The sequence below is a fragment of the Tarenaya hassleriana genome, unplaced genomic scaffold (genome assembly GCF_000463585.1).
Source record: "Tarenaya hassleriana unplaced genomic scaffold, ASM46358v1 Cleome7, whole genome shotgun sequence".
Taxonomy (NCBI): domain Eukaryota; kingdom Viridiplantae; phylum Streptophyta; class Magnoliopsida; order Brassicales; family Cleomaceae; genus Tarenaya; species Tarenaya hassleriana.
In genome coordinates, this window is record NW_010969548.1 from 3,992,001 (window position 1) to 4,016,742 (window position 24,742).

Sequence of the window (24,742 nt, forward strand, 5' to 3'; positions counted from 1 at the left end):
TAATTATTTTTATATCATGCATGGCTTTTGTCCCACCAAACTCCCCATAATTACGCCTTCCCACCTATACATACATATGTACGAGTAATTGTGTGATGTGTGTGTGTGTATATATGAATATATGAATTTTTTAAGGCAAAAAAAGTCGAAGTAGGCGAAATTGTAACTGGCCCATTTGTATTTATTTATTTATTTATTTTCCATAAGCAGTAAGTGGAATATGCCTTTATTGAATAGATTACCTTTTGCGTGTGTGTATTTCCCAAGTGGAGCTGATTTTCCATTTATTTATTTATTTTAAAACACGCAAAATACGCATTTTTTATGTTGCATTGGCAAAAAAATAATATATATATATATATATATTTCGGAACCTTACCAGTTGGATGTGTGTAGGTATTGAGACATACAAAGAAGCTGTATTAACTTATAAATATCAAGACAACTGACGTTTGCCCATTTCATTCTGCATCGCTCTCAAGAAAGCGGAGAGTCTCTCTGCTTGGGTCGAGCCAACTCTCCGAACCGGAACCCCAAGCGTCGGCCGGCGACAGCGGCGTCGGCGTCGGCGGAGGAAACTTTTCCGGCGAGAGAGGAAGACGAAAGATATGGTGGAGACGCGGCGCAGCTCATCGGCGACCAAGCGGCACTGTGCTTCGCCTCAATCCAGCAAGCGATCTAAGGTTAAGATCGAGGCGTCATCTCCTCGACCGAGCAAGCGGTCTAAAGTTAAGATCGAGGCGACCGCTGCTGCTCTCGCGTCTGTGCGTATCTGTTTCGGAATTCGAGTTTTTTTTTTCTCTTTCTGGGGTTTATTTACTTCGGATTTGAATCTGGGTCTATAAATTTTTTTGCGAATTCCAATTCGTTTGTTCTTGTATATGATACCATTCGTGAAAACCCTAGGATTCGGATCCGGCGGGGTCATCGTCCACGAGCGAGGTGCCGATCGAAAATCAGGGACCGGCTTCGGATCCTGGATCGGAATCGAGCCCCCCTGATCCGCCGACTGTGGTTTCGGCGAAGCCCGTCACTGTTGATGTGGCGGCGGCGGAGAACATTCCTGAGACAGACGCCAACGCGGAAGTCGAAGTATTGGTGACACCAACGGCCACAGGTTCGATTTTTTTTTCCTCCTGCTGTTACATGCTTTCTTTGTTCGAGTTTCTCTCCGTAAGTCGTCTCCTTTTTCATGGGTTTTGTGGTTGTTGAATTCATATGGTTTTGCTCGGGGTTTAGGTGAAGTGTTGGTGGATACGAAGAAACCGAAGGCGGCGAAGAAGAGGGCTGGAAAGACTCCATGGGGCAAGCTGCTCTCTCAGTGTTCTCAGGTGGGTTTTCGTGTTTGGTCGGTTGACACAGTCTGATTGTTTTTTTTGCCAAGGGCTTTGTGGTTAGCTAATGTGATAAGAATATGCTAGATCAAATCAACCCGTGATTGAAACCTAGGCCCAAATTTTTTGCCAAGGGCTTTGTGGTTGCTAATGTATAGGGCCTTTACGGTGCGAAATTGTGTCTAGGTGGTTTTCCGTCTCTATACGGTGTTGTTTGTTCGGTCAAGACTCTGGCTTTCAGTCTAACCGAATTTAGCTTTCTGCATTGCATGGGGAAATTGCGATAGTCTGACATGTTTGACGGATTCAAGTTTTTTATGTTGGGTTGGGAATTCTCATAGATTGTCTGTGATCTACCTGTTTTTCTGTGTTTTCTGGTTGACCTAGCACCTTTCTTGTAAATATCTCCATAATTCCATATTGAATGATGTGAAGTCCACTCTTTGCACAATCATTAAGTTGAAGACTGCTTAACAGTGCCTGTCATAGTTCTTGAGTTGAGACCATACTTCTTTTGTTTCTGACGGCCTTTAGGTTTTCTGCAATTTTAGAACCCTCATCGTGTCATGAAAGCTCCTGTCTTTACTATTGGACAACGTGGTTGCGATTTATCTATAAAAGATTCTTCTATGCCCCGTACTACTCTTTGTGAACTGAGGCAGTCTGAGGTATGGATATTCGATTGACCCATTTCCTTTTTTCTTTTTCTATTCAAAGAGGCTACATGCATTTGCTTATAATTCAACTTTTTACAGCATGGAGATCCATCAGCTGCATCTCTTGAGATAATTGGAAACAGAGGTATTGTCCAGGTCAATGGCAAGAATTACCAAAGGAAAGCTACTATTCAACTTCGCGGTGGTGATGAGCTGGTTTTCAGCTCCTCTGGGAAACATGCTTATGTATCCTTTTTTGTGTTAAATGTCATTTCTCTATATTTGGTTGCTGAGTGCATGCTCTGATTCATTTGTATGTTATTTAGGTCTCACTTGCCTTTGGGATCAGTGGTCATCATAAACATTTCCTTGACAAGTGATAAGATATTTCTGCCTTTTAAAGATGATAATCTAGCTGCTAGCGATAGAGCTTCTTCATTGAGCATTATTGAAGCTCGGAGTGCCCCGTTGAAAGGATTACATATTGAGGCAAGACCAGGAGATCCCTCAGCTCTGGATGGGGCTTCTATGTTAGCGTCTTTATCAAACTACCATAATTTCCCCCTTCTACCACCGACTCATGCCAACAGGCAGCCCAATCGGGAGGTCCCAGTGGTACCTCCTATTTGCAATGATTGTATTCCAGACGTTGACATGAATGATGCTGATAGTAACGATGATATTGCTGCTATTGCTTCAATGGAGAAAACTGTTGCTTCAACCTCTGGTGCTGCCAACAATAGTCTGAACTCTGAGGGCAATGGAATGGATCCTTGCCAATCAACTGGAGGTGGAAATGTTCCTGGTTCGAGTTATGAAATTAGGCCAATCTTGCACATGCATGGGGATCCTTCTTCTTCTGAATTTGATTTAAAGGGCAGCATTTCCAAAATATTGGATGAACAAAGGGAAGCCAGAAATTTCCTTAAAGGATTTGATATTTCTTCAGCTTTATTATCATCTAGACGTCAAGCATATAAGGACAGTCTGCGCGCAGGTGTACTCAGTCCACAGAAGATAGAGGTTTCTTTGGAGAACTTCCCATATTTCTTAAGGTCTGCAGTCTTCATAATTTCTTTTTAGTATTTGATTCTGCAAAGTTCAGTGATAAATACAAATTTCAATATGTTGGTTTCTTCCAATTCTTCATGGTTAGACTTAGATTTGAAATCATTATGCTTAGTTTGATTTTACAAATTCCTAAATGAATCCTGGATTCTTGCAGTACAACAACGAAGGATGTTTTGACTGGTTCAATCTATGTTCATATGAAGTGTGGAAGCAAGTTTGCGAAGTATGCATCTGGCTTGTCTACAATGCGACCTCGTATATTACTCTCTGGACCAGTTGGTATGACGATACTTTTGGCCATTTTTCCTTTTCTCTATATTTTTCTTTCCATTTTCTTGACAAAGTTAGTATTTGGTTTATTTATTTTATATAGGTTCTGAGGTGTATCAGGAAATGTTGGCAAAAGCACTTTCAAAACATTTTGGGGCCAAATTGATGATTGTTGATTCTCTTTTGTTGCCTGGGGTAAGCTTTTCTACAGCATTTATTTTTCTCTTCTGCATTCAGCCTATGGTTTATCCCGATGTTTGGTTTTAAATGTTGGGAAACGCATTGACTCTGTAATTTCTGGATGATTTCAGGGATCACTAACCAAGGAAGTTGATTCTTCCAATTCCCGAGAAGGTTCTAGGCGTGAAAGGCTATCTATGCTTGCCCAACGAGCTGTACGGGCTGCTCAGGCTGCTGCTTTGCAACATAAGAAGTCAGCTTCAATTGTTGAGGCTGATATAACCGGTGGTTCAACTGCAACTTCTAAAGTTTATACGTTCAAAACAGGCACGATCACATTCTCCTCTCCTTTCAGCTGCTATTCATTCCAGTTTTTCTGCTTAGCTAAAAGAACTTCTGTACTTATAGGTGATCGAGTGAAGTTTGTAGGTCCTTCGCCTTCTGCACTTTCTTCTCTTCAAGGCCCACTGAGGTATTGCTTCTATTTCTTTGATCCCCCTTTTTTTAGTGTGTTGCTGCATTCTGCAGCTATTTGTTGTTATCAGAATTCAACTCTTTTATCTTTTCCTGCTATTTTATTCAGGGGACCAGCAATTGGTTTCCAGGGGAAAGTTGTCCTTGCATTTGAAGGCAATGGTTCTTCAAAGATTGGGGTTAGGTTTGATAGGTCAATTGCAGACGGCAATGATCTTGGTGGCCTCTGTGAAGAAGACCATGGTTTCTTTTGTACTGGTAAATTTCCTGCAGTTGTCTCTCAAATTCTTAATTTATGTGAAAGTTCGTCACTGCAATGAAATCCTCATTGTGCAGCTGGTTCACTTCGTTTAGATAGTTCTACCAGCGATGATGCTGATAAACTCGCCATCAATGAAATCTTCGAGGTGATATATGCTTCATTTCCATGTAATTGTATATATACGCCATTTCCTTGTAATTACAGTGCTTTTTAACTTTTTGACTCATGTTATAGGTTGCATTTGGTGAACGTGAAGGAGGGCCGTTAATACTGTTCCTGAAAGATGTTGAGAAATCTTTGGTGGGGAACACTGATGTGTATGCAACCTTGAAGAGTAAGCTTCAGAATCTACCTGAGGGTATTGTCGTCATAGCCTCACAAACCCAGTTGGACAGCCGGAAGGAGAAAGTAGAAATTCTATCAATCTTACCTCTTTCTTGTTTGGTTTATTTTAGCTGCTCTATTCTTTACTTGAGTTCTGTATGCAAAGTGTTTGAGTTTTTTTGTGTGTTTCATTTTCAGTCTCTTCCGGGGGGTCTCTTGTTCACCAAGTTTGGTGGTAACCCGACGTCATTACTGGACCTTGCTTTTCCGGTATGGAAGCAAATACTAGTAGCCTGACTTATCTCTGAGAATTTCGCATTTTTATCTGTGTAGTTCTTGCTGAATTTTATGGGAAACTATGGCATATCTATGCATATACTCCTTGACTTTCCTCAATTTTATCGAATATTTGTTATCTCCTTAAGATGTTGAGGATGATTTATTGTGTTCATCTACAGAACAACTTGGGTAGACTGCACGATAGGAGCAAAGAAATGCCTAAATCTATGAAACAACTAACCAGACTATTCCCGAATAAAGTGGCCATCCAATTACCTCAGGTTTGAAGCTTATGTTTTTTTTTTGTCTAGTTCTTTCCGATCTCTACACGTTTCACTGCTCCATGGGAAATTCCCTCTGCCCCCTACCGTATTCCAACTTGGTAGTTTCCACTGCCTGTTCAAGGTTGAGCCTTGGGATTTGACAGCAGATTTTTTTAGTTTCATTCGAACTCTTAAAACATTATAGGATGAAGCTTTGCTGTTGGAGTGGAAGGAGAAACTGGAACGTGATATGTTGATCTTGAAGGCTCAGGCTAATATCAGCAGCATCCGTGCAGTAAGTCTTACTTTAGTTGTTCAACTGTCTAAAATATATTCCTGATTGCTTCTGTTATGTTTTCCTTATAATCCGTCCTTGCTGTGGTGCTGACAGGTTCTTAGCAAAAATCGTCTGGTTTGTCTTGACCTTGAAACATTGTGCATCAAAGATCAGATCCTTCCGCATGAAAGTGGGCCTTCTTCACTTGTCTTTCATAATTGGTGTCTTTCTGCTGTGAGCATTTTTCTCACTTAAAATCGTGCATTAATAGGTGTTGAGAAAATAGTTGGCTGGGCTTTGAGTCACCATTCTATGCACTGTTCTGAATTTACAATCAAAGACAACCAACTTGTCATTTCTGCAAAAAGGTGAGCTTCTTTCTACGTTCCATTGTGGAATTGAGGTATGTTTTGCAATGTGGATAGTGTTGTGATGTTTCCTTCCTTCACAAAATTTCTTGTGTTTATGGCAGCATTACATTTGGCCTTGATGTTTTGCATGGGATTCAAAACGAAAGCAAGAGCATAAAGAAATCTCTGAAAGTAATACTACAAAACGTCACCTCTTTAGTTTCCCATGTAACCTAGTAAGTTCTGGGTTTTACAGTTATTGTGTTGGGGTGTTAACAGGATGTTGTTACTGAGAATGAATTTGAGAAAAAACTCCTATCCGATGTCATTCCACCGAGTGATATCGGTGTTTCGTTTGATGATATTGGGGCTTTGGAAAATGTTAAAGACACCTTGAAGGAGTTGGTGATGCTTCCTCTGCAGAGACCCGAATTATTTGGCAAAGGCCAGTTGACAAAGGTACTGCCCTGCCATAACATACATTTTTTGGCTATGTATCTGTTGCTCTTTCCTTCTCTGAATATAACATGTGGTTATTGTAGCCTACGAAGGGTATACTCTTGTTTGGACCCCCTGGAACCGGGAAGACTATGCTGGCAAAGGCAGTAGCTACCGAAGCTGGTGCAAACTTCATCAACATATCAATGTCCAGCATTACTTCAAAGGTATGACGGTATGAGCTTGACTTAGGGATGATGCTTCCTTTGAGGATTTTTGGGTTAGTATACATGATGACAATTTTAGATGTTTGCTTTCAGTGGTTTGGTGAGGGAGAGAAGTATGTGAAAGCCGTTTTCTCCTTAGCAAGTAAGATTGCTCCGTGTGTCATTTTTGTTGATGAGGTACCACTCTCTACTTTTACATTTTCTTTACGGTGGTTCAACTGCAACTTCTAAAGTTTATACGTTCAAAACAGGCACGATCACATTCTCCTCTCCTTTCAGCTGCTATTCATTCCAGTTTTTCTGCTTAGCTAAAAGAACTTCTGTACTTATAGGTGATCGAGTGAAGTTTGTAGGTCCTTCGCCTTCTGCACTTTCTTCTCTTCAAGGCCCACTGAGGTATTGCTTCTATTTCTTTGATCCCCCTTTTTTTAGTGTGTTGCTGCATTCTGCAGCTATTTGTTGTTATCAGAATTCAACTCTTTTATCTTTTCCTGCTATTTTATTCAGGGGACCAGCAATTGGTTTCCAGGGGAAAGTTGTCCTTGCATTTGAAGGCAATGGTTCTTCAAAGATTGGGGTTAGGTTTGATAGGTCAATTGCAGACGGCAATGATCTTGGTGGCCTCTGTGAAGAAGACCATGGTTTCTTTTGTACTGGTAAATTTCCTGCAGTTGTCTCTCAAATTCTTAATTTAAGGTGGATGGCATGTTGGGTAGGCGCGAAAATCCAGGGGAACATGAGGCGATGCGTAAGATGAAGAATGAGTTCATGGTAAACTGGGATGGTTTACGCACAAAAGACAGAGAACGGGTTTTGGTACTGGCTGCTACCAACAGGCCATTTGACCTGGATGAAGCTGTTATTAGACGGCTTCCCCGGAGGTAGTAGAAGATGAAGGATATTAAATTTTTATGCACCTGTTGTATCCTATTGCCGGAACATCATTATTAGCTCGTGTGTACTGCTGTGTAGGATGATGGTTAATTTGCCAGATGCAGCGAACAGAGAGAAGATCCTGAGAGTGATTTTGGCTAAAGAAGAAATGTTGCCTGACGTGGATTTAGAAGCTTTAGCGAATATGACCAACGGGTATTCAGGAAGCGACCTCAAGGTCTGCTACTTTCTCTCTCTCTACCATTCTCCTCTCCCATTTCTCTTGAAAAATTTCCGACAAAATCGTTTGGTTGCCAGAATCTGTGTGTGACTGCAGCACATCGTCCTATACGAGAGATACTGGAGAAAGAAAAGAAGGTCGGTTTTGTCTCTGTACTTTTGGGTTCAGATTGATTCATGTTGCAGCGTGAGATCGTCGAGGGCTCATTGCATTGAAATTTTGCAGGAGAAAAATGCGTCTGTGGCAGAGAACCGCCCGTTGCCCCCTTTGTATAACAGCTCAGACATCCGACCCCTGACCATGAATGATTTCATGATCGCCCATGAACAGGTAGGGCCCCATATATACATACATACACACATAGTAAACATGTTACAGTGAGATTCACTGGCTTTTGGGAGTACGAAATGGATGTAGGTATGCGCGAGTGTGTCGTCGGACTCGTTGAACATGAGCGAGCTTCAGCAATGGAACGAGCTATACGGAGAAGGCGGGTCCAGGAAGAAGACATCCCTTAGTTACTTCATGTAATGAAAGAGCTTCTCTCTCTCTGTCTGTCTTAATTCAATATGTACAGAAATAGTTGCTGCCGTTGCATTTTTCTTGTATTTTTTTTTTGTTGCTCAGAGCCTCAATTATTTGCTTCTCTGAAACTCAGGCTGTGTACCATATGATATATTCTCCATATGTATATATAGCTTCTTCTTCCTTTTGTCCATTCTTCTGCTTGGCAATGCGTTTTATTTCAGATAGGCTTGGAAGTTATTGTCCTGTTGATTACATGGGGTGAACAGATCATCGAACCAGACCGGATTTCTCATTCGGTTTCATCTCAGTGTCAGTGATGTTTGTATCAAAGAAATCAAACTGAAGAACGATCTAACTTGACCCCGGTACGTAACACTGCACCAGTTTGTTCAAAAATACTGAATCGAACCGGAGCAGATGTCCATTGGACTGTACACTATTCGAGTTTATGTTTTGATTTTCTTAGTCCTCTGTCTCTATCTCTACCTCTACTCTCGATTCGGAGTCCTACAGCACCGCGGTCTCTGCCGCATGTTCCGAAGGCATATCCTTTTCCCGGAGAAAGGCTTAAGGACTTTCTTTGTAAAAGTCTCGGACCTCCTGTATCGCTTTACGCCGGAATGAGGAAGGTAATGACTCTGTCTCTGTCCCTTTTCCCGCGTCTATTCTCAACGATCAAGGTTTCTGCGGCTCTTTTCCTGTAGACTGGGATTTTTCTTTTACAAAATGTTTTTTGTGATGTCGTTTGTAGGAGTTTGGTCTGAGTCTGGACATAGGAGCAAGGGTTGGAAAGCGGCTAATAAACTCGTCAGACAGACACTGGAAGACACGTAGAGGAGATGATGTAAGTCATGATAATTCCTCAGGACTAGATGCCATGAAGGCGGGGTTTTCACGGTAGAGGCCCCCTTTCATATCAAATGTTCAAGCTCTTGATCCGGCCACGGGGTATATTCCGGTATATTTCTGATCAATCCCCTGTTGGTTTACTGTTGGTTTTCTTTCTCCCTATCCGAAATCCTTGTAAAGTCGGTATAAGATATCTAGAAGATGGAACAAAAGTCAGAATAGGGAGAGGCATTGATGGCATCTGGTTCGATAATCCCTCGTCCTGAGTTTCTCAAGATCAGGACAGCACCAAGACCGTGCATATACATATGTAATCTGCACCCAACTGTCCAGTGGCTTCTTGAATCATTGTGTAACAGCACTCTATCAGCTGATGCATGGTTTGAATGTGTTTATAATACAGTATGATTTTTGTTGAAATTTGGTTCAAATTCTCTCTGCAGCTGACCCTAAGGATACTCCAACGGACCTCGTCTTAGAAAAGACCTGTGATGCTGAGACTGGAAGGGGCATGCCTGGTCTTTTAGGGAAAATCATCCAAATATCAAAGTCTTCATCTTTTTTTTTTTATGGTCTAAATTTTTCTCCTTTTTTGTCTTTTTTAATCCATCAGAGGATCTTGTGATGAACCCAAGTGTTGGTCAGTTGGCTAATGATTCCGACAAAAGCTTTGATCCGTTAGTTCGGCCGCATTTAATCTTCTGCTTCTCGGCAGTACCACCGTCACTCTGTTCCAACTTCAAACGCGGCGTTTGCGTTTCCCCAAACGCAGACGCTACCCTCCGGAAACGTCACGTTTGCGTTTTCCGACCCTCTCTCTTTGCTTCGTTAACTTTTGGCGGCAAATTATAGGTAGAGGTAGGGATTCTCTCTCTTTAATTCCTTTGAAGCCCGTCCGGACGACGGATTGGCGTAGACATCATCTTCATCCCCATAACCTCCTGCTCTCTCTAGGGTTTTTTTTGGCAGTCCAGGAGTGACTAAGCTTGTGAGTTCCTCGATTCAAATGGGGGGAATTCGGTTCCTTTAGGGTTTTGAAAATGGAGGGTTCGTCTGCAAGTGGCTCTCCATTGATAAGGCCGATTAACAGAAGCGTGGTTCGCAGAATCTGCGCCGGGCAGGTCATTTTGGGCCTGTCGTCGGCTGTGAAGGAGCTGGTGGAGAACAGCTTGGACGCGGACGCCACCAGCATCGAAATCAACCTCAAAGACTATGGTGAAGAGTACTTTCAGGTCATTGATAATGGCTGCGGCATTTCACCGAACAACTTCAAGGTATTAATAGCTCTCACAATACGAAGAGTGCTAGTTCTCTATCCGGCAATGATGTTCTCCATGATTTCTTACAGTACGAAGCTTCCGCGGATTTATAATCGGTCTGTATTGACGAAATCGATGCTGGGTTTTCGATTTCAAGTGATTCGGTTCCTCAAAGTTGACTTCTTTTGTGGTTCCAAAGTCATGTCTCGACCTCTTTTGATTCTCAAACCGTCTGCTTACTCTCTTTGGCTCTGCAGGTTCTCGCCCTTAGGCACCATACTTCTAAACTGGAAGATTTCCCGGATCTCCAGAACTTGACTACATTTGGTTTCAGAGGAGAGGCATTAAGCTCACTTTGTGCCATGGGCAATCTTACGGTGGAGACAAGGACAAAAAACGAGTCAGTGGCGACACACTTGACCTATGATCGTTCGGGCTTGCTCATAGATGAGAAGAAGACAGCACGTCAAATCGGTACCACTGTCACTGTCAAAAAGTTGTTCTCAAATTTACCTGTGCGAAGCAAAGAGTTTAGTCGCAATATACGCAAAGAGTATGGGAAACTTGTCTCTTTGTTGAATGTAAGCTGCTTATCCTCTGCGATGGTATAGTACTTTTCTATATAAGAAGTGATCTTTTGCTTGTCTACGTGATAGCATATAACATTGGTTACGATTCTCCAGTGGCAGTGTTCTTGTCCTTGGGTATGTTTAAGCAATTGTTTTTTCTCTTATAATGGCTACTCATCTTCCAGCTGTGGTTCGTAGTTTCAAACTGTGGTTCTCCAAATGATCAGAAAACTAGGAAATACCTGTACAGCTGAGTATATTGGTTTTAGCTTAGCTTCCTATTCTTAGGATTAGCATTATACTTTGCATCAATCTTCATTTCAGCTACGGTCAATGACTTTCTTTGATAGTTTTTTCATTTGTTATTTCTTCTTGAACAGGCATATGCACTTATTGCAAAAGAAGTGCGGTTTCTCTGCTCCAACACGGCTGGAAAAAATCCAAAGTCTGTTGTGCTGAACACACAAGGAAGGGGTTCCCTTAAAGATAACATCTTAACAGTGTTCGGCATTAACACCTTTACATGTCTGCAGCCAGTAAATATTTGTTTATCGGAGGATTGCAGAGTTGAAGGGTTTCTTTCCAAGCCGGGACAGGGTAGTGGCCGCAATTTGACTGATCGACAATATTTCTTTGTAAATGGCCGGCCTGTGGATATGCCCAAAGTGAGCAAGTTGTTGAATGAGTTATATAAAGGCACGAATTCTCGGCAATATCCAGTTGCCATTCTGGATTTCACCGTGCCTGGTAAAGCATGTGACCGAAATGTCACGCCTGATAAAAGAAAGGTGTTCATTTCGGATGAGACCTCCATTATTTGTTCTCTGAGGGAAGGTTTGCATGAGATATATTCTGCAAATGATGCATCTTATATCGTCAATAAAATGATGGAGCATGACAATTTAGAAGAAAAAATAGGAATTGCATCTCCTCCTGAGAAATCAAACTTCTTGGAAAAAGGGTTTGTTTTGGATAGTGGTCCGAGCACCCATGTAGAGGAGGCCATCGAAAAGGAAATTTCTCCATCGAGGAGTACCAAGATAGATGCTGAATGCTCTGATAATGAAGTTGGTAACAATTTGATGCTGGAGAAGTTTAAATTTGAGAATAGAACACATGGGATTAAGAAAGGGGATGATGCTGTCTCTGCCCATGATAATATTCTGTTTACGACTCCTCTTCGCAAGACAACTACCCAAGTTGTGTCTTGCAGTGAAGTGAAAGAGAAAGTTACTGCTGTAAATAAAACTTCAAGCAATCAGTCAAGTTTGAATGATTTTGTTACTGTGAAGAAAAGAAAGCATCAAAATGTGAGTATCGTCTTATCAGAAGTACCTGTACTGAGAAATCAGGCTCTAAACTTACCAACTGAGAAAAGCGTATTTGAAGTTCCTGCTTTGTCTGCTAGATGCCTGATGAACACAGGTCACCTTGATGGTTCAGTTGGCACGAAGGTTAGCAGAACCGAGATTGCCTTTGATGAATTAGGAGACCAAAATTCTCTTGGAGACTGTACTGATAATATCAGGAGAGAAGCACGAGTAAGCATGTCTCTTCTCTTTGGTTTATTTGTTGTTAGGCTGCCTTTTTGTTTTATGCTTGATATGGTCGTTCCTTCTATTAATAAGTCACCTTATAATTTATGTATTCAGCCTCAGTTACATCTACTGGACGAAGAGAAGCATGAAACATCTGCACACTTCAAAGATCCAATATCAGACAACACACTAGTTGAGGAAGAACTTGGAAGGATTTTGGAGGACAATTCATGGGGCAGTCGGTCATTGCCAACTGTTGCCACAATGCTGGACTCTCCAGCCCAGTCTTCTGGACCAAAAATGTTTTCCACCTTAAAATTTAGTTTTCAGGACCTTCGGATGAGGAGGTTAGAAAGACTCTCGAGATTACAGAACAAACGTTATGTATCTAAAAACATGAAGATGCTCCAGCAGAGGAGGTGAGATTGGTTTCATTTTTCAAGTTTTTCCTGTTCTCTTTGCATAGCAAGAGAAACACAATGTTCCGTGAGGGTTTCTGTTGACTTGGTAAAATAAGTTACAGATGTTTTGCTGCTGCTACATTGGAGCTCTCTCAACCAGAAAATGAAGAGCGAAAAGCAAGAGCTTTAGCTGCGGCCACTTCTGAGTTGGAAAGGCTTTTCAGAAAGGAGGATTTCAGGAGAATGCAGGTTGCTATCTGATGATGAAAATGGATTGTGCTGTGGTTGATGGCCAGTTTTGTTCAGTCTATGTATCTCAATACAGAGAGATTTTCAACAAACTTAGGGTTTTGGATGACAGGTGATTGGGCAGTTCAATCTCGGCTTCATCATTGCAAAGTTGGACAAAGATTTATTCATTGTTGATCAGGTGAACGTTTTTCTATGCTCCCTGTAATTTTCCGTTGGCTTGGAAAAAAATATTAGCTTCCTTTTTCTTCTTCTGCATTCCTGAAGTTTCATACTGAGATCTACTTATGATCAGCATGCTGCGGATGAGAAATTCAACTTTGAGCACTTAGCAAGGTCAACGGTCTTGAATCAACAGCCCTTGCTTCAGTAAGTAGCTTTCTGGTATCAATCTAGTGTCTCGCTTTGACACTGAATGCTTTCAGAGAATGCTTGGTATATATTATCAAGTCAATCTCCGGCTATATTCAAAACATGTAACGCTGAGCAAATTTCAGAGGTAGCACATAACAGGCTCCATATTTGTTTTAAAGATGTTGGATCAGTCACATCTCTCTTCCACCACTCACTTGTGGAAACCTGGATGTGTTTTTTCCTGCTTTTCTTGCTATCCATTTTTATTTCCTTATTTTAAAATCAGCCATTATGTTTTTTACTTCTCATGTTTGTGCCTTCCTAACCTAAAATCAGGCCTCTGAGATTGGAGCTCGCTCCAGAAGAAGAAGTCACTGTCTCAATGCACATGGATGTGATCAGGTGAATGACTTTCACCCATTTATTTTGTTTATATAAAGTTTGTTTGGTTTCCTCATGCCATCTTCGATTTCTCTTAGTTGAAATCTGGTTTTCTAGACCCTACCACTGATTCCACTCTGTTCCTAGGTTTGGTGTATATATACTACTTTATGGATTAATAAAACGGATTTCAAATATTTCACAGGCAGAATGGCTTTATTTTAGAAGAGAATCCAAATGGTCGCCCTGGATGCCACTTTAGGCTAAGAGCTGTTCCCTTTAGCAAGAATATTACCTTTGGTGTCGAAGGTAGTCCAGTTCCTTCTTTCCTTATGTTTCCCACACACCCCTTATATGTTTTCCTGAAAAGGGCACGTTCTTGTATCGGTTTTTTGATGGGCAGATCTTAAAGACCTAATCTCGACACTTGGAGACAACCAAGGGGACTGTTCCGTTATCAGTCGATACAAAACCAACAAAACAGATTCGGTGTGCCCATCACGAGTTCGTGCAATGCTTGCATCCCGTGCATGCAGATCTTCTGTGACGGTTGGAGATCCATTGGGAAAGAATGAGATGCAGAAGGTAAGGGTGCCATACAAAAGCTTAAAATAAAGTAAAAAAATGTTTGCATTTTTATCTTACTTCCACGCATGATTGATCATTTTTGATGGGGTCGGGTTGATGAATATGATCAGATAGTAGAGCATTTGGCCGGGCTGGAGTCGCCTTGGAATTGCCCGCATGGACGTCCTACAATGCGGCATCTTGTGGACTTGACAACCTTACATTCTCTACCCGATGAAGATGTTGCCGCCATTCCTTGATTTGCTCATCATCAGCCTCCTCCACTCCAGCCATTCCTCTTTTTGTTTGTAAATTATTTGGAAGAGATCATCCATCCATTCTATGAACTGAAATATGCAAATTCAATCTCAAAACAGCACCTTTCGGGCGTGGATGATGATCTCTAATGTTTCTTGGTGGATGGATTCTCTTATGTTTTCCATTTGTATGTCGTTGCAGGGAAAACCAGATTCTTTTCTTGTGCATACAGGCCATCGTCGTTAGATTTCTCTCAGGGAAAAAAAAATGGCCCAGCAAGTGCCTTTAACGAGAAAATTGGGTTCCATAACGAGTTGTGGTTTTCACGGGGTTGAAGTTGAAAACAGAGATATTTCGAAGGACCTTTATGTAAATATTTACTTGAAAAAAAAAATTATCGGTGGCATTTTCACCTGTCTTGTCCCCAAAGAAAGCTCCTCCGTCTTTTATAATATCTTGTTTGGCTACCGAGAAAAACCCAGTGAACGAAGAGAAAATCCCATTTCCATGGAGAGATTGCAGCGGATCTTCGGCGCCGGGAGCGGTCTGGGCCACCCTCCACCTGATTCTCCGACACTCGACACGTCGGAGCAGGTCTACATCTCTTCTCTCGCCCTCCTCAAGATGCTTAAGCATGGTAATCATCCTTTGACTCTCATTGAATCCCTGCATATACATGTCTCTCGTATACGCGTTATATGCACGCGTGTATCCTTTTCCTTTGTGTTCCAGTTCTGGATTTTCCCGAAGGGGGATTTCGATTTGTTTGTCTCATGAAAGATCTCTCTTTTTCTGCCTTATCGTGTTGTTTTTTGGGACTCTAGGGTTTCCAGATAATAGATCTGGCTATAATTTTGTTATTTTCCGCGATAATCGTGTATCGGTGTAGGAAATATTCCCTTGATTAGAGGTTCGATTTCGCGTAAATATGGAAACCCTGTTGATTTTGAGGGGGTTTGGATTACAGGAAGAGCTGGGGTTCCTATGGAGGTTATGGGGTTGATGCTTGGAGAGTTTGTGGACGAGTATACTGTTCGAGTTGTTGATGTATTTGCCATGCCTCAGAGTGGTACTGGTGTTAGTGTTGAAGCTGTTGATCATGTTTTCCAGACTAATATGCTTGACATGCTCAAACAGACTGGAAGGTACTCTTCTTTATGCTTTCTTAGAATCCGGCCTCGTGTGTTTTGATAGTTTCCCAGCCTGAATCCTGATGCGTATTTGGATCGTATTCTTATCTCTGTACTTCAGACCTGAGATGGTGGTCGGTTGGTATCATTCCCACCCTGGATTTGGCTGCTGGCTTTCTGGTGTTGACATAAATACACAACAGGTACTGTTGCTACGGCTACAAACTGGTTGATAACTTTTCACTCCTCGGGTGTTTGTATCGGTCTACATATACTTATTGCAATTTGATTGGTCATATGTTTCTGCATGCCATGTGAAACTCGATAGATGAATATGTTAGACATTTTTTCTTCTCTGCAGCATGTGTTCATTTCTTCCGTAGGTTCTTTTATATAAGCAATAAACATGTCGTAGAATGTTTCCTGCTTGTGCTTTATGTTGGTATAAGTTATACCGTATAACTGATCTTTGCATAGTAATCGCTTTGCCATGGATATATGTAATTGCATCAAGGAACTAAATAACTTCTATAGGCCTTAGTTTCAGGAACAAACTGAACTTGTTTACCTGCGCTGCGCATGATGATAAGATATCTATCGGTAAGGTTTTTTGAAGTATGCACGAACTGGGTTCTGACCTTGTTTTGCTGGGTGTCATTGTTCTGTCCTTGTAGAGTTTTGAAGCTTTGAATCAACGAGCTGTAGCAGTGGTGGTAGATCCAATCCAGAGTGTCAAAGGGAAGGTTGTGATCGATGCATTCCGTCTGATAAATCCTCAAACCATGATGCTTGGCCAAGAACCCCGACAAACAACATCAAACCTTGGCCACCTGAATAAACCGTCAATCCAGGTGAGATTATAGATTGAGCGAATTTTTTTTCTGTTTCAGATGAAATAAGGATCTATCTGATGTTATAGCTTATGCAATATTTCCAGGCTTTGATTCATGGGTTGAACAGACATTACTACTCCATAGCCATAAACTATAGGAAGAACGAGCTCGAGGAGAAGATGCTGCTTAACCTCCACAAGAAGAAATGGACAGATGGTCTGACACTAAGACGGTTTGACACCCACTCCAAAACAAATGAACAGACCGTTCAGGTACATCAATCATTCAAGCATTGTATATAGTGTCAAGCTTTAGGTTTTGAACAACATACGCTGATCAGTTTCAACTTCGACATGCATATAATAAGCTGATGATGGCATATTTTTTATATGTGGCTTTAACAGGAGATGTTGAACTTAGCCATCAAATACAACAAGGCCGTACAAGAGGAAGACGAATTGCCACCGGAGAAACTGGCGATTGCAAACGTTGGAAGGCAAGATGCGAAGAAGCACCTTGAAGAGCATGTCTCCAACTTGATGTCTTCCAACATCGTCCAGACACTTGGAACTATGCTGGACACTGTCGTTTTCTAGACCCAGCTCTTCTCATGGCTTTTGTCGATGGATTAACAATAACCTCAGCTTGTTGTTATCCCTCTTCCAAGGGGGAAGAAGAGAAGGATGATGAACACTTGTCTCTCCCTTGAGATGTTATTGTTTGTGTTTTCTGCATCATGTTGGATAATCTCTCTTATATGTAAGATCATGCCAAGGTTAAAGAATCTGATATGAGACCAATATCAAGTAAGATTGCAGATATTTGACACTTTATGATGGTAGTTTGATATTTCTGATCCATTAATCGGTTCGGATTTGGGATGAGAATGTATCGATTTGATTTTTTCGGTTTTATAAAAATAGATATCAATATGTTAGGTTAGGTTCCGATTTTTATTAAAAAAAAGATAAATTTTGTTTTTTGGAATTTTTTAAAATGGGATTCGTTTGGGTACGGTTTGGCTGTGGTGTAAAGGCGGGTGTTTTTGTCAAGTAAAATGTATTTGTGTTGTATCTACCAAACTATAAATCTGAACCGTTCAAAGTCTCCCCACGTAAATCTCACCGTTAATTCCTCGTGGCCCGCCTGTCTAAAAGAGAGTAGCTAGTACCGGATTATCTCTTGAGTGCTATAAGCGCAATCTATCTAGAGTGTACTAGAAACATTTCTCGATCAAAATAAATTAAATTCGAGTCATCGTTTTGAACTGTTTTTCTAGGGTTCCGCAGAACACAGGTTCCTTCTGTTTCCAGTAAGCCATGAGGTAAAAAGGAATCCTCTTTCTTTTTCTCTTTCTGATATACTCTATGTCTGTTTTGAAACCTTCGATCCGATGAATCTGGCTTCTCGGACTCTTTCGTCTGGAGTCTTTTATTTTTTGCTGCTATGAGTTCTCTTGGTGACGGGTAGTTTGCGAATTTTCTGCTGGATGTGGACTTATACTTTCTCAGGGCTCCCTGGAAATGCCGGTTTTTGGGGTTCCTATGGTTTTCCGGATGAACCTTATTAGGGTTTATGGTGCCGGTTCGAGATTATCCATTATTTTAAGTTCTTATTTTTTTTTCTGCGTTGAGGTGTGAGGCTTGGAGAATTATAATTTAGGGTTTTGGCTCGATGCCTAGGGTTTAATATTACTTTATAATGTTCACGGTTCTTTCTTTGTTAAGGGGATGCAAACGGCTGTGGGTTGTTCTCCTTGACCCTAGAAGATAAAAAATTATGGGGGTCGTCTTTTTTATATTTTTCCACAAAACCTGCAGACTGCAGTGAATGTGAGGATCTCCTGTAGCTGTTTGCTCTGCTATGCCTCTCAAGTTCATTGTTTTTTATGCATTTACAGTCGTCATCCAGAAGTGAAGTGGGCCGAACGAACCGACAAGATTTTCCTGACAGTACAATTGCCGGATTCTAAGGATGCAAAAGTCAATCTTGATCCAGAGGGAGTCTTTACTTTCTCGGCCAATGCTGGACCCGAAAACCACCTCTATGAGCTCAAACTTGAACTTCACGACAAAGTCAATGTGGAGGTGAGATTTTGATACTATCTCCTCGTTCTAATATCAATAACCGAGTGTTTTTAGTTTCATGTTACATGATTAGTTCTGCCCATTTTATATCGTTATACTTCCAGGCCAGCAAAATCAATATCGGAGTGAGAAACATATTTTGTATCTTGGAGAAAGCAGAGCCAAAACGGTGGGATAAGCTATTGCGTGGAGGGAAGCCGCCGCACTATGTCAAGGTTGATTGGGACAAATGGGTGGATGAGGATGAGGAAAAGGGCGCTGGTGGTGAGCACTAAGGGACCATATCTTTTCTTATTTGCATTGCATTCTCTATATCTAATGGAGTATATTCAGTTCAAAGTCATTAAATTTCTTGTCCTTTTACTTTGGGTTCAGGTATGGGAGATCTGGATCTGGGTGGAATGGATTTCTCGGTCTGTGTTGAAACTATACCCATTATTCTTTCCGTCTTTATAACTCAATCTTAGCAATTAACAATGTGAGTTGTTTGCTCCTTTCAGAGTTTCGGTGGTGGTGGAATGGGTGGACTCGGAGGGATGGAAGGCTTAGGTGGACTCGGAGGGATGGAAGGATTAGGTGGACTTGGTGGGATGGGAGGCATGGGTGGAATGGATGAATTTGAGGACAGTGACGGTGAAGGTAAGGGTCTTTGAGACCATTTTTGATAAATGTTATCGGCTGTTCTTGGCTAGTAGGATGGTAAATACTGTTGGATTATTGCTGAAAGACATTCATTGAAAATTACATGGAGTTTTATCTTTAATCTTATCGATTAACAGACATAGTTTTAATTCTGGTTCTGGGTGACTGAGTAGTTTGCTTTACTTAGGGAAAGCATATGGAGTAAGTGACATCTCTGGGTTTCAATTTCTTGAAATGCATACTGTGATGTCGTTCTGTATGTAATTCATCCTTCTGATAGTTGTGAGATACATTGTTTGTTTCGGCAGAAGAAGTAGCTAAGCCTGATGATATGAAAGACGGGGAAGCGGCTGCAACGGGAGAGGCTAAATCCGAAGGAAAGACCACTGCGTAGGAGGCGGATGGCGAGACAAAGAAGACGCATTATGGGTCGGTGGGTTTGTCTTTTTTGACGCCATCCTTTAACCATGTTCCGATCTGATGCTTCGAACTTGGGAGTTTGTCTGAAAAACCCTTTACAGTAAATCTTCGCTGAAAGGTTCAACAGTTTCTTTAGTCATGGAAGAAACAAAAGTACCATTCTGTTTTGTTAGCTTTCGGTGTACTTGTGAACAACAAATGCATGTTTGGGTTTTGACTTGTTATGGTCGTGTTTCTTTGACTACTAAACGACGCCGTCTCAGAAGGTTTAAACAATTAGGTCTAAACGACGTCGTGTTAGGACGTTTTCGTCTCCTACAACCCTGGTCTTAAACCCTCTCCCTCGCCGCGATTCTTATTATCGGAAAACCCTGAGAGAGAGAGAGATGGGGAGATCGAGAAGAAAGTACAAGAATTCGAGGGCGAAGGTAAAGGTTGGGCTACCGAGGAAGAACCCTAATGTCTTCAAGCCTGCCTTCAACCTCCCGCCGAAGCTCCGCTCTCTAATGGCGGACAATCTCCCTTCCTGGGACGACAAGGCCAGTGTTGTTGAGAACTACAAGTCCTTCGGTGTCGTCTCTAATCCTAACTTCCTCGGCGTCCGATCGCGTACGGACCATCTCGTCGAGGCCGATTCTCTCAATGTTCCTTCTCCACCGGAGCCGCCGACCGATGATCCTCTCGTCAAGGAGTTCCAGCCCATCGATTCCGGCAGCGATCTCGAGGAAGACGGTGCGTTTTTCTCTCTGTTTCTTTATGCTCACATCCATGGTCAATGTCTTGGTTAGATTCAAGTTTGCTGGAGATGTTAGGTTCTGGCAACAACTAATCAAGCGTACCATTCGATTAAAGCTTTAACCTTTATTTAACGCGATGAATGATCAATGTTGATATGGACCTCCATTGATTCGGCTAATTGTAATTTGAAGGAGATAACTTGTGTTGAGGATTCGTGCCCTCAATGGATAATCGTTTTACTCTGTTTAGGGCTTAGACAACTCCTTAGCTCTGTGTTTCTGAGTTCATTAGAATTCAGAAGGGATCACGCTTCAAGCTTTTCTTTCTTAAGTTGATATCAGCTATGGATTGCTCATCATCGTACGTTTGATGTGTATGAAAACTCACCACTTCGAGAGGCCCGAGATTCATTTGAGACGCTAAACAGTTGTTGCAGATTTTATGTACTCTTCACTAAATTATCATGATCTGTATCATTATGTGTCGTAGATCTTAAGACAGCGCTCGGGAAGCAGAGAAAAGACGGGAAACACACACCTTTGCAGCCGCTGACAACTATGCAACGCAAACATATCAGTTCTTTGATTGGAAAATACAGAGATGACTACAAGGTTCGTTCTGAAAGCTTACACTTTTGGTTGGGTTTTAACCCGAAACTTATATTCCAAACTTCTAAATCTGTTGGTGCAGGCCATGGCTCGGGACACAAAGCTAAACGCGATGCAGCATACGGTTTCAGCTCTGCGGAAGCTTTGCTCAAGATATCACATGCACAAAGATAAGAACCCTATGTTAGTTCCAAGCTAAGACTCTACTTGTCCCTGATCCTCATCTCTTCCTGTTTGAACTCATGACAATGTTGTAATGGTTACCTGTTTCATGTTCCTAGAGTGTTGTCCCTAGAGCCTCTTCTTGTAAAACTGCGGACAGACCCTTTTCTCGGGTCTGAATAGGAAAAGTTGAAAACTTGTGGACTTACACACCATGGCAATACAATCATATGAGAAGAACAATCTCAGGTAACATCAGAAGAAAAGAAAGGCTTCAGCTTCAACTGATTCTGTAAACAAGAAGACCAAAAGGAGAAGACTTTAGGTGAATTATGTCCATTGTGAATGTGTATGGACCTCCTCACCTCCACACGTGCTAAAGGGTTTATCCATTAACCCTTTAACAACATAATTCGACCGACCGATCGGTTTAAGTAGTAAGTACCACATTGGTTGGTGATGCCTTGTAAGATAGCTTTTGGAGTTAGCGTGCCTCTCAGGAACTTGTTTGGGACCATGGTGAGATGGGTCCTTATCAATTATTACGAAATTGATTTTTTTTTTTTTAAGAGGAAAGCTGCGTGCTTTCAATTCCCACACCACCATGACGAATGTTTTTCACGTTTATGCAAACTTACTTGTTGCAATTATTGAGCATTACCAACACGTAGAGACCGACAGTGTCCATGATAGAAAAAAACATAATGTTCATAATCACAATCCTCACATAGTATTGGTCTTATTCTTAATCTTGTTTACCCCATAGACAGGTTAATTGGTTTTACAAACATGAAATAAGATTGAAACTGAGGTGGTCTGAATTTGATAAAGAGCCTAACAGTGTGAAGGGGGGGTGGAGGAGCAAGTCATGGGCGATCCATCTGTAAGAAGACTCGGTCAGATGTTTCCCATCCCAACTCACATACTTTGATGGATCCTCGCAGTGGCTCACCCGTTTCAGCCCACACATTCTGTCCAACGTGAAGTTGTACGGCCCTCCCACTCCACAGCAACAGCTGAAGGAGTGGACTGAACTATACGATATATACATCCATGTTCCATAAACCCTGTACCATACCAATTCAATATGTAGCGATCCATACGATATATACATCCATGTTCAAGGAAATGATGCATATACTTCATGAGCTTGGACTGAACTATGAAATGGGTCCTCACCAAATCGGTGTATCAAAGCGATATGTGACGAGTTCAGATCAAGTACTTTCGACATAGAACTGAGTAAGTTAGCTTACCATAGCTGGCTGGTTCTTGGAAAAAACGTAACACAACGTTGTAATAATCGCCATAGGCAATGAGGGCATGAGGATGGAACTTCTGGATTCTGTCGAGCTCTGCCTGAAGCTCTTCGTTATAGTATTCTGCAAACTCGTTGAGCCATTTCAAACATCCTGTGGAAGGATCATAATCTCCCTTGTCCGAATTCTGAAACAATGTCTGGTAAGGCGGAAGACACCCAATCGGAAAGTTTCCCGGTACCAAAAATGTTCTGCCGCCCATATCAAGCAACTCCTGAAATCATTTTGAGGCCTGCAAGAGTCATCATCCCTATGAATCTTCTGAAAGAACAATGTATGATATTAAGCCGTTGTTTCTGAGAGAGCATGTTACTGAGATTGCCGAATAAATAGCGTTGATCACGGGCTGGACCAGCCATCTGATCTCCTTGATGCTTTTGCCTGCGTAGAAGGGGTGGTTGAAATCATTCCCTCCAATCTCTCCCATGAGGATCAACGAATTGCTGATATATTCTCTGCAATCTGAGACACGACATCACCATAAGTTGTCACAAACCCGGAAAAAGGACATAAACAGAAAGTGAAATCATGTGAGATACCAGAAGCTGAGCCACATAGGGTTGGCAAAATCTGCCTGAAGCTGCTCAACTGATCTCCCAAACTGCGATTCTTCTGACCATAATCCAATGCTGTTGCTCCAGCCACTGCAAAGTTAACTCCTTTCTCGAAGCTTCTATTCCGAGATCCAAAGAAAGGGGCCACGTATGGAAGCCCCAAAAATTCAGCTGTAACGAATCTCAATAACACACAAAAATCTCTGGGTTTTTTTCTCTTATGACCGTACACATTACACACACACAAAAAAACAGAACATGTACCAATGAAGTCGATGATGAGACGGCCATTGGAAAAGGGGCCAGTGGGACGGTGGAAGAATGTCTCGCCGTAGGGAGGAAAGGCACAACGAGCAGGGTGGTAAGTTCCCAGTGCCTGCTAAAGAATCTCCAAAGCTGATGATCGACTTGTAGTGATGACCACACAGTGGCTCTGTCTCTGATCTTACGGTAACGGCTAGAGTAAGCAGGAAGAAACTTGTCACCTTCAATAGAAGAGAATCTGAAGACGCCATGCAGAGAAGGAAAAAAAAGATTGTCGTTTCTTGATATACTTTCACACACACACAGAGAGAACAGAGATATTTATACATAAACATATGTATAAAACGACAAGACAGAGAAGTGCCAGAAAAAGAAGAGGACAAAACAGGATTTCACTAGTGGTTGAGATGGAAGATAAGGAACCCCCCATATGGGATTCGCTCCTGTTCTGTTGCTTTCAAAGTATCAGCTCCTGGTCCCTCATTAGACCATTTTATTAACCCAAATCCATCACATGTGGCCTAATCCTTGTTTAGGTTTTCTCAGATTCGACCTATATTGGTATCAAGATATGAATCGTATTCTACACATAAACTGTGCAGGTTATCTTGTCGATTGTGAAGTCAATATTAACGTGAATATAACACAGAAATACACCATATTATGCCCGAGAGTCTACACCTAAAACGTCTACACAGAGACAGCAAACGAGTTAGTGAAAGAAAGCACATAAAAAACTAAGCATCAAACCATCTGGGATCCTCTAACTGCCTGAAAGTTGCAGGTGCTTCTGTCAAACAAGAGGAGAAAAGAACCGAAAATGCGAAAACCTGTGACAAGCTGACGAGCATAATGTAAAGACGATATCATCGTAACGAAGACAGAAATCAACATTAAGAGAGTAATATCGAATGCCGCACTGTATTCTTACCACTAAGAAATCTTCACTCAGCAGCTAAATCTCTGCACTGAGATATTCAAGGTAAGGACTTGGACTATTCTTTGGTTAAATTTAGATCCTTTATTGTATGCAAATATAAGACTAATACCCGGGCACCTATTTAACTCTGTGGTTCTTTTGTAGAAGTCTCGGTTAGCAAATACAGTATAGAAGAATATATGAGATCATCCAACTTGCATGCAATAACATGTGTTCCGCATGATGTAGCAAAAGGCAGTAGAGCTTGCTCATACCATATCTAAAGTGGTCATGCTTCTTACGAGGTTGGTACCGAACTCTATTCATCGCTTGCACGCATTGTTAACACAACACTCACTATCACTTGACATCTCTATGTACACGTAAATGTTAGCTTTACCAGCAGCATCCGACAAGCCAAGAGTAGTGATCCTGATAGAACAAGGACCAAAACCCAAATACCTGCAACTGCAAATTATATCTCTCATAAACATGATCACGTTAATCTCTCTCTTAACAAAAATCTCATGATATTAAAACTGCCTCGATATCCATATGTTCCCTACTTCCCTTCATATTCAAGTTTCTTCTTCT

The 24,742-nt window shown here is 41.6% G+C and overlaps 6 protein-coding genes across 9 annotated transcripts; 5 read left to right on the top strand and 1 right to left on the bottom strand.

Moving 5' to 3' along the window:
* The first annotated feature begins 425 nt into the window (after window positions 1-425).
* On the top strand, window positions 426-8,231 carry LOC104801270. 2 transcript variants are annotated; one of them, XM_010524482.1, is made up of 27 exons: window positions 426-764; window positions 907-1,117; window positions 1,240-1,331; window positions 1,886-2,002; window positions 2,090-2,236; window positions 2,375-3,045; window positions 3,216-3,340; window positions 3,435-3,526; window positions 3,643-3,838; window positions 3,920-3,983; window positions 4,095-4,243; window positions 4,322-4,392; window positions 4,482-4,655; window positions 4,770-4,841; window positions 5,030-5,131; window positions 5,319-5,408; window positions 5,505-5,580; window positions 5,662-5,758; window positions 5,863-5,932; window positions 6,020-6,199; window positions 6,283-6,405; window positions 6,499-6,582; window positions 7,102-7,286; window positions 7,378-7,516; window positions 7,597-7,656; window positions 7,745-7,849; window positions 7,937-8,231. In XM_010524482.1, exons 1-27 carry the CDS (start codon window positions 609-611, stop codon window positions 8,048-8,050), a joined length of 3,762 nt encoding a protein of 1,253 aa, XP_010522784.1. In that variant the 5' UTR covers window positions 426-608; the 3' UTR covers window positions 8,051-8,231. The 2 variants fall into 2 exon arrangements, with proteins under 2 accessions (XP_010522784.1, XP_010522785.1); XM_010524483.2 differs by lacking the exons at window positions 426-764; window positions 907-1,117 and having other exon boundaries at window positions 1,251-1,331; window positions 1,869-2,002.
* Window positions 8,232-8,321: 90 nt separating this feature from the next.
* On the top strand, window positions 8,322-14,794 carry LOC104801271 (DNA mismatch repair protein PMS1). Of its 2 annotated transcripts, XM_010524484.1 has the most exons (14): window positions 8,322-8,412; window positions 8,514-8,676; window positions 8,799-9,754; window positions 9,851-10,170; window positions 10,413-10,736; window positions 11,105-12,265; window positions 12,377-12,681; window positions 12,786-12,912; window positions 13,025-13,093; window positions 13,208-13,281; window positions 13,603-13,668; window positions 13,853-13,956; window positions 14,051-14,232; window positions 14,346-14,794. In XM_010524484.1, the coding sequence occupies exons 4-14, from the start codon at window positions 9,937-9,939 to the stop codon at window positions 14,472-14,474; spliced, it is 2,775 nt and encodes a 924-aa protein (XP_010522786.1). In that variant the 5' UTR covers window positions 8,322-8,412; window positions 8,514-8,676; window positions 8,799-9,754; window positions 9,851-9,936; the 3' UTR covers window positions 14,475-14,794. The 2 variants fall into 2 exon arrangements, with proteins under 2 accessions (XP_010522786.1, XP_019056513.1); XM_019200968.1 differs by lacking the exons at window positions 8,322-8,412; window positions 8,514-8,676; window positions 8,799-9,754 and having other exon boundaries at window positions 9,762-10,170.
* A 130-nt stretch (window positions 14,795-14,924) lies between these two features.
* Window positions 14,925-17,284, top strand: LOC104801272 (26S proteasome non-ATPase regulatory subunit 14 homolog). Its single transcript, XM_010524485.1, has 6 exons — window positions 14,925-15,109; window positions 15,440-15,617; window positions 15,724-15,805; window positions 16,277-16,453; window positions 16,540-16,707; window positions 16,840-17,284. The coding sequence occupies exons 1-6, from the start codon at window positions 14,980-14,982 to the stop codon at window positions 17,029-17,031; spliced, it is 927 nt and encodes a 308-aa protein (XP_010522787.1). The 5' UTR covers window positions 14,925-14,979; the 3' UTR covers window positions 17,032-17,284.
* Window positions 17,285-17,647: 363 nt separating this feature from the next.
* LOC104801273 (uncharacterized protein OsI_027940) lies at window positions 17,648-19,756 on the top strand. Its single transcript, XM_010524486.1, has 6 exons — window positions 17,648-17,759; window positions 18,336-18,522; window positions 18,627-18,786; window positions 18,898-18,935; window positions 19,023-19,161; window positions 19,473-19,756. Exons 1-6 carry the CDS (start codon window positions 17,755-17,757, stop codon window positions 19,556-19,558), a joined length of 615 nt encoding a protein of 204 aa, XP_010522788.1. The 5' UTR covers window positions 17,648-17,754; the 3' UTR covers window positions 19,559-19,756.
* A 109-nt stretch (window positions 19,757-19,865) lies between these two features.
* On the top strand, window positions 19,866-21,304 carry LOC104801274. Of its 2 annotated transcripts, XM_010524487.2 has the most exons (4): window positions 19,866-20,316; window positions 20,812-20,933; window positions 21,013-21,113; window positions 21,212-21,304. In XM_010524487.2, exons 1-4 carry the CDS (start codon window positions 19,971-19,973, stop codon window positions 21,273-21,275), a joined length of 633 nt encoding a protein of 210 aa, XP_010522789.1. In that variant the 5' UTR covers window positions 19,866-19,970; the 3' UTR covers window positions 21,276-21,304. The 2 variants fall into 2 exon arrangements, with proteins under 2 accessions (XP_010522789.1, XP_010522790.1); XM_010524488.1 differs by having other exon boundaries at window positions 21,013-21,304.
* Window positions 21,305-21,760: 456 nt separating this feature from the next.
* On the bottom strand, window positions 21,761-24,677 carry LOC104801275 (GDSL esterase/lipase At1g28570). Its single transcript, XM_019200969.1, is given in 6 exon segments — window positions 21,761-22,159; window positions 22,349-22,625; window positions 22,725-22,873; window positions 22,951-23,136; window positions 23,230-23,330; window positions 23,332-24,677. Coding segments are annotated over 6 exon segments (1,056 nt in total). The 5' UTR covers window positions 23,565-24,677; the 3' UTR covers window positions 21,761-22,049.
* Window positions 24,678-24,742: the final 65 nt, after the last annotated feature.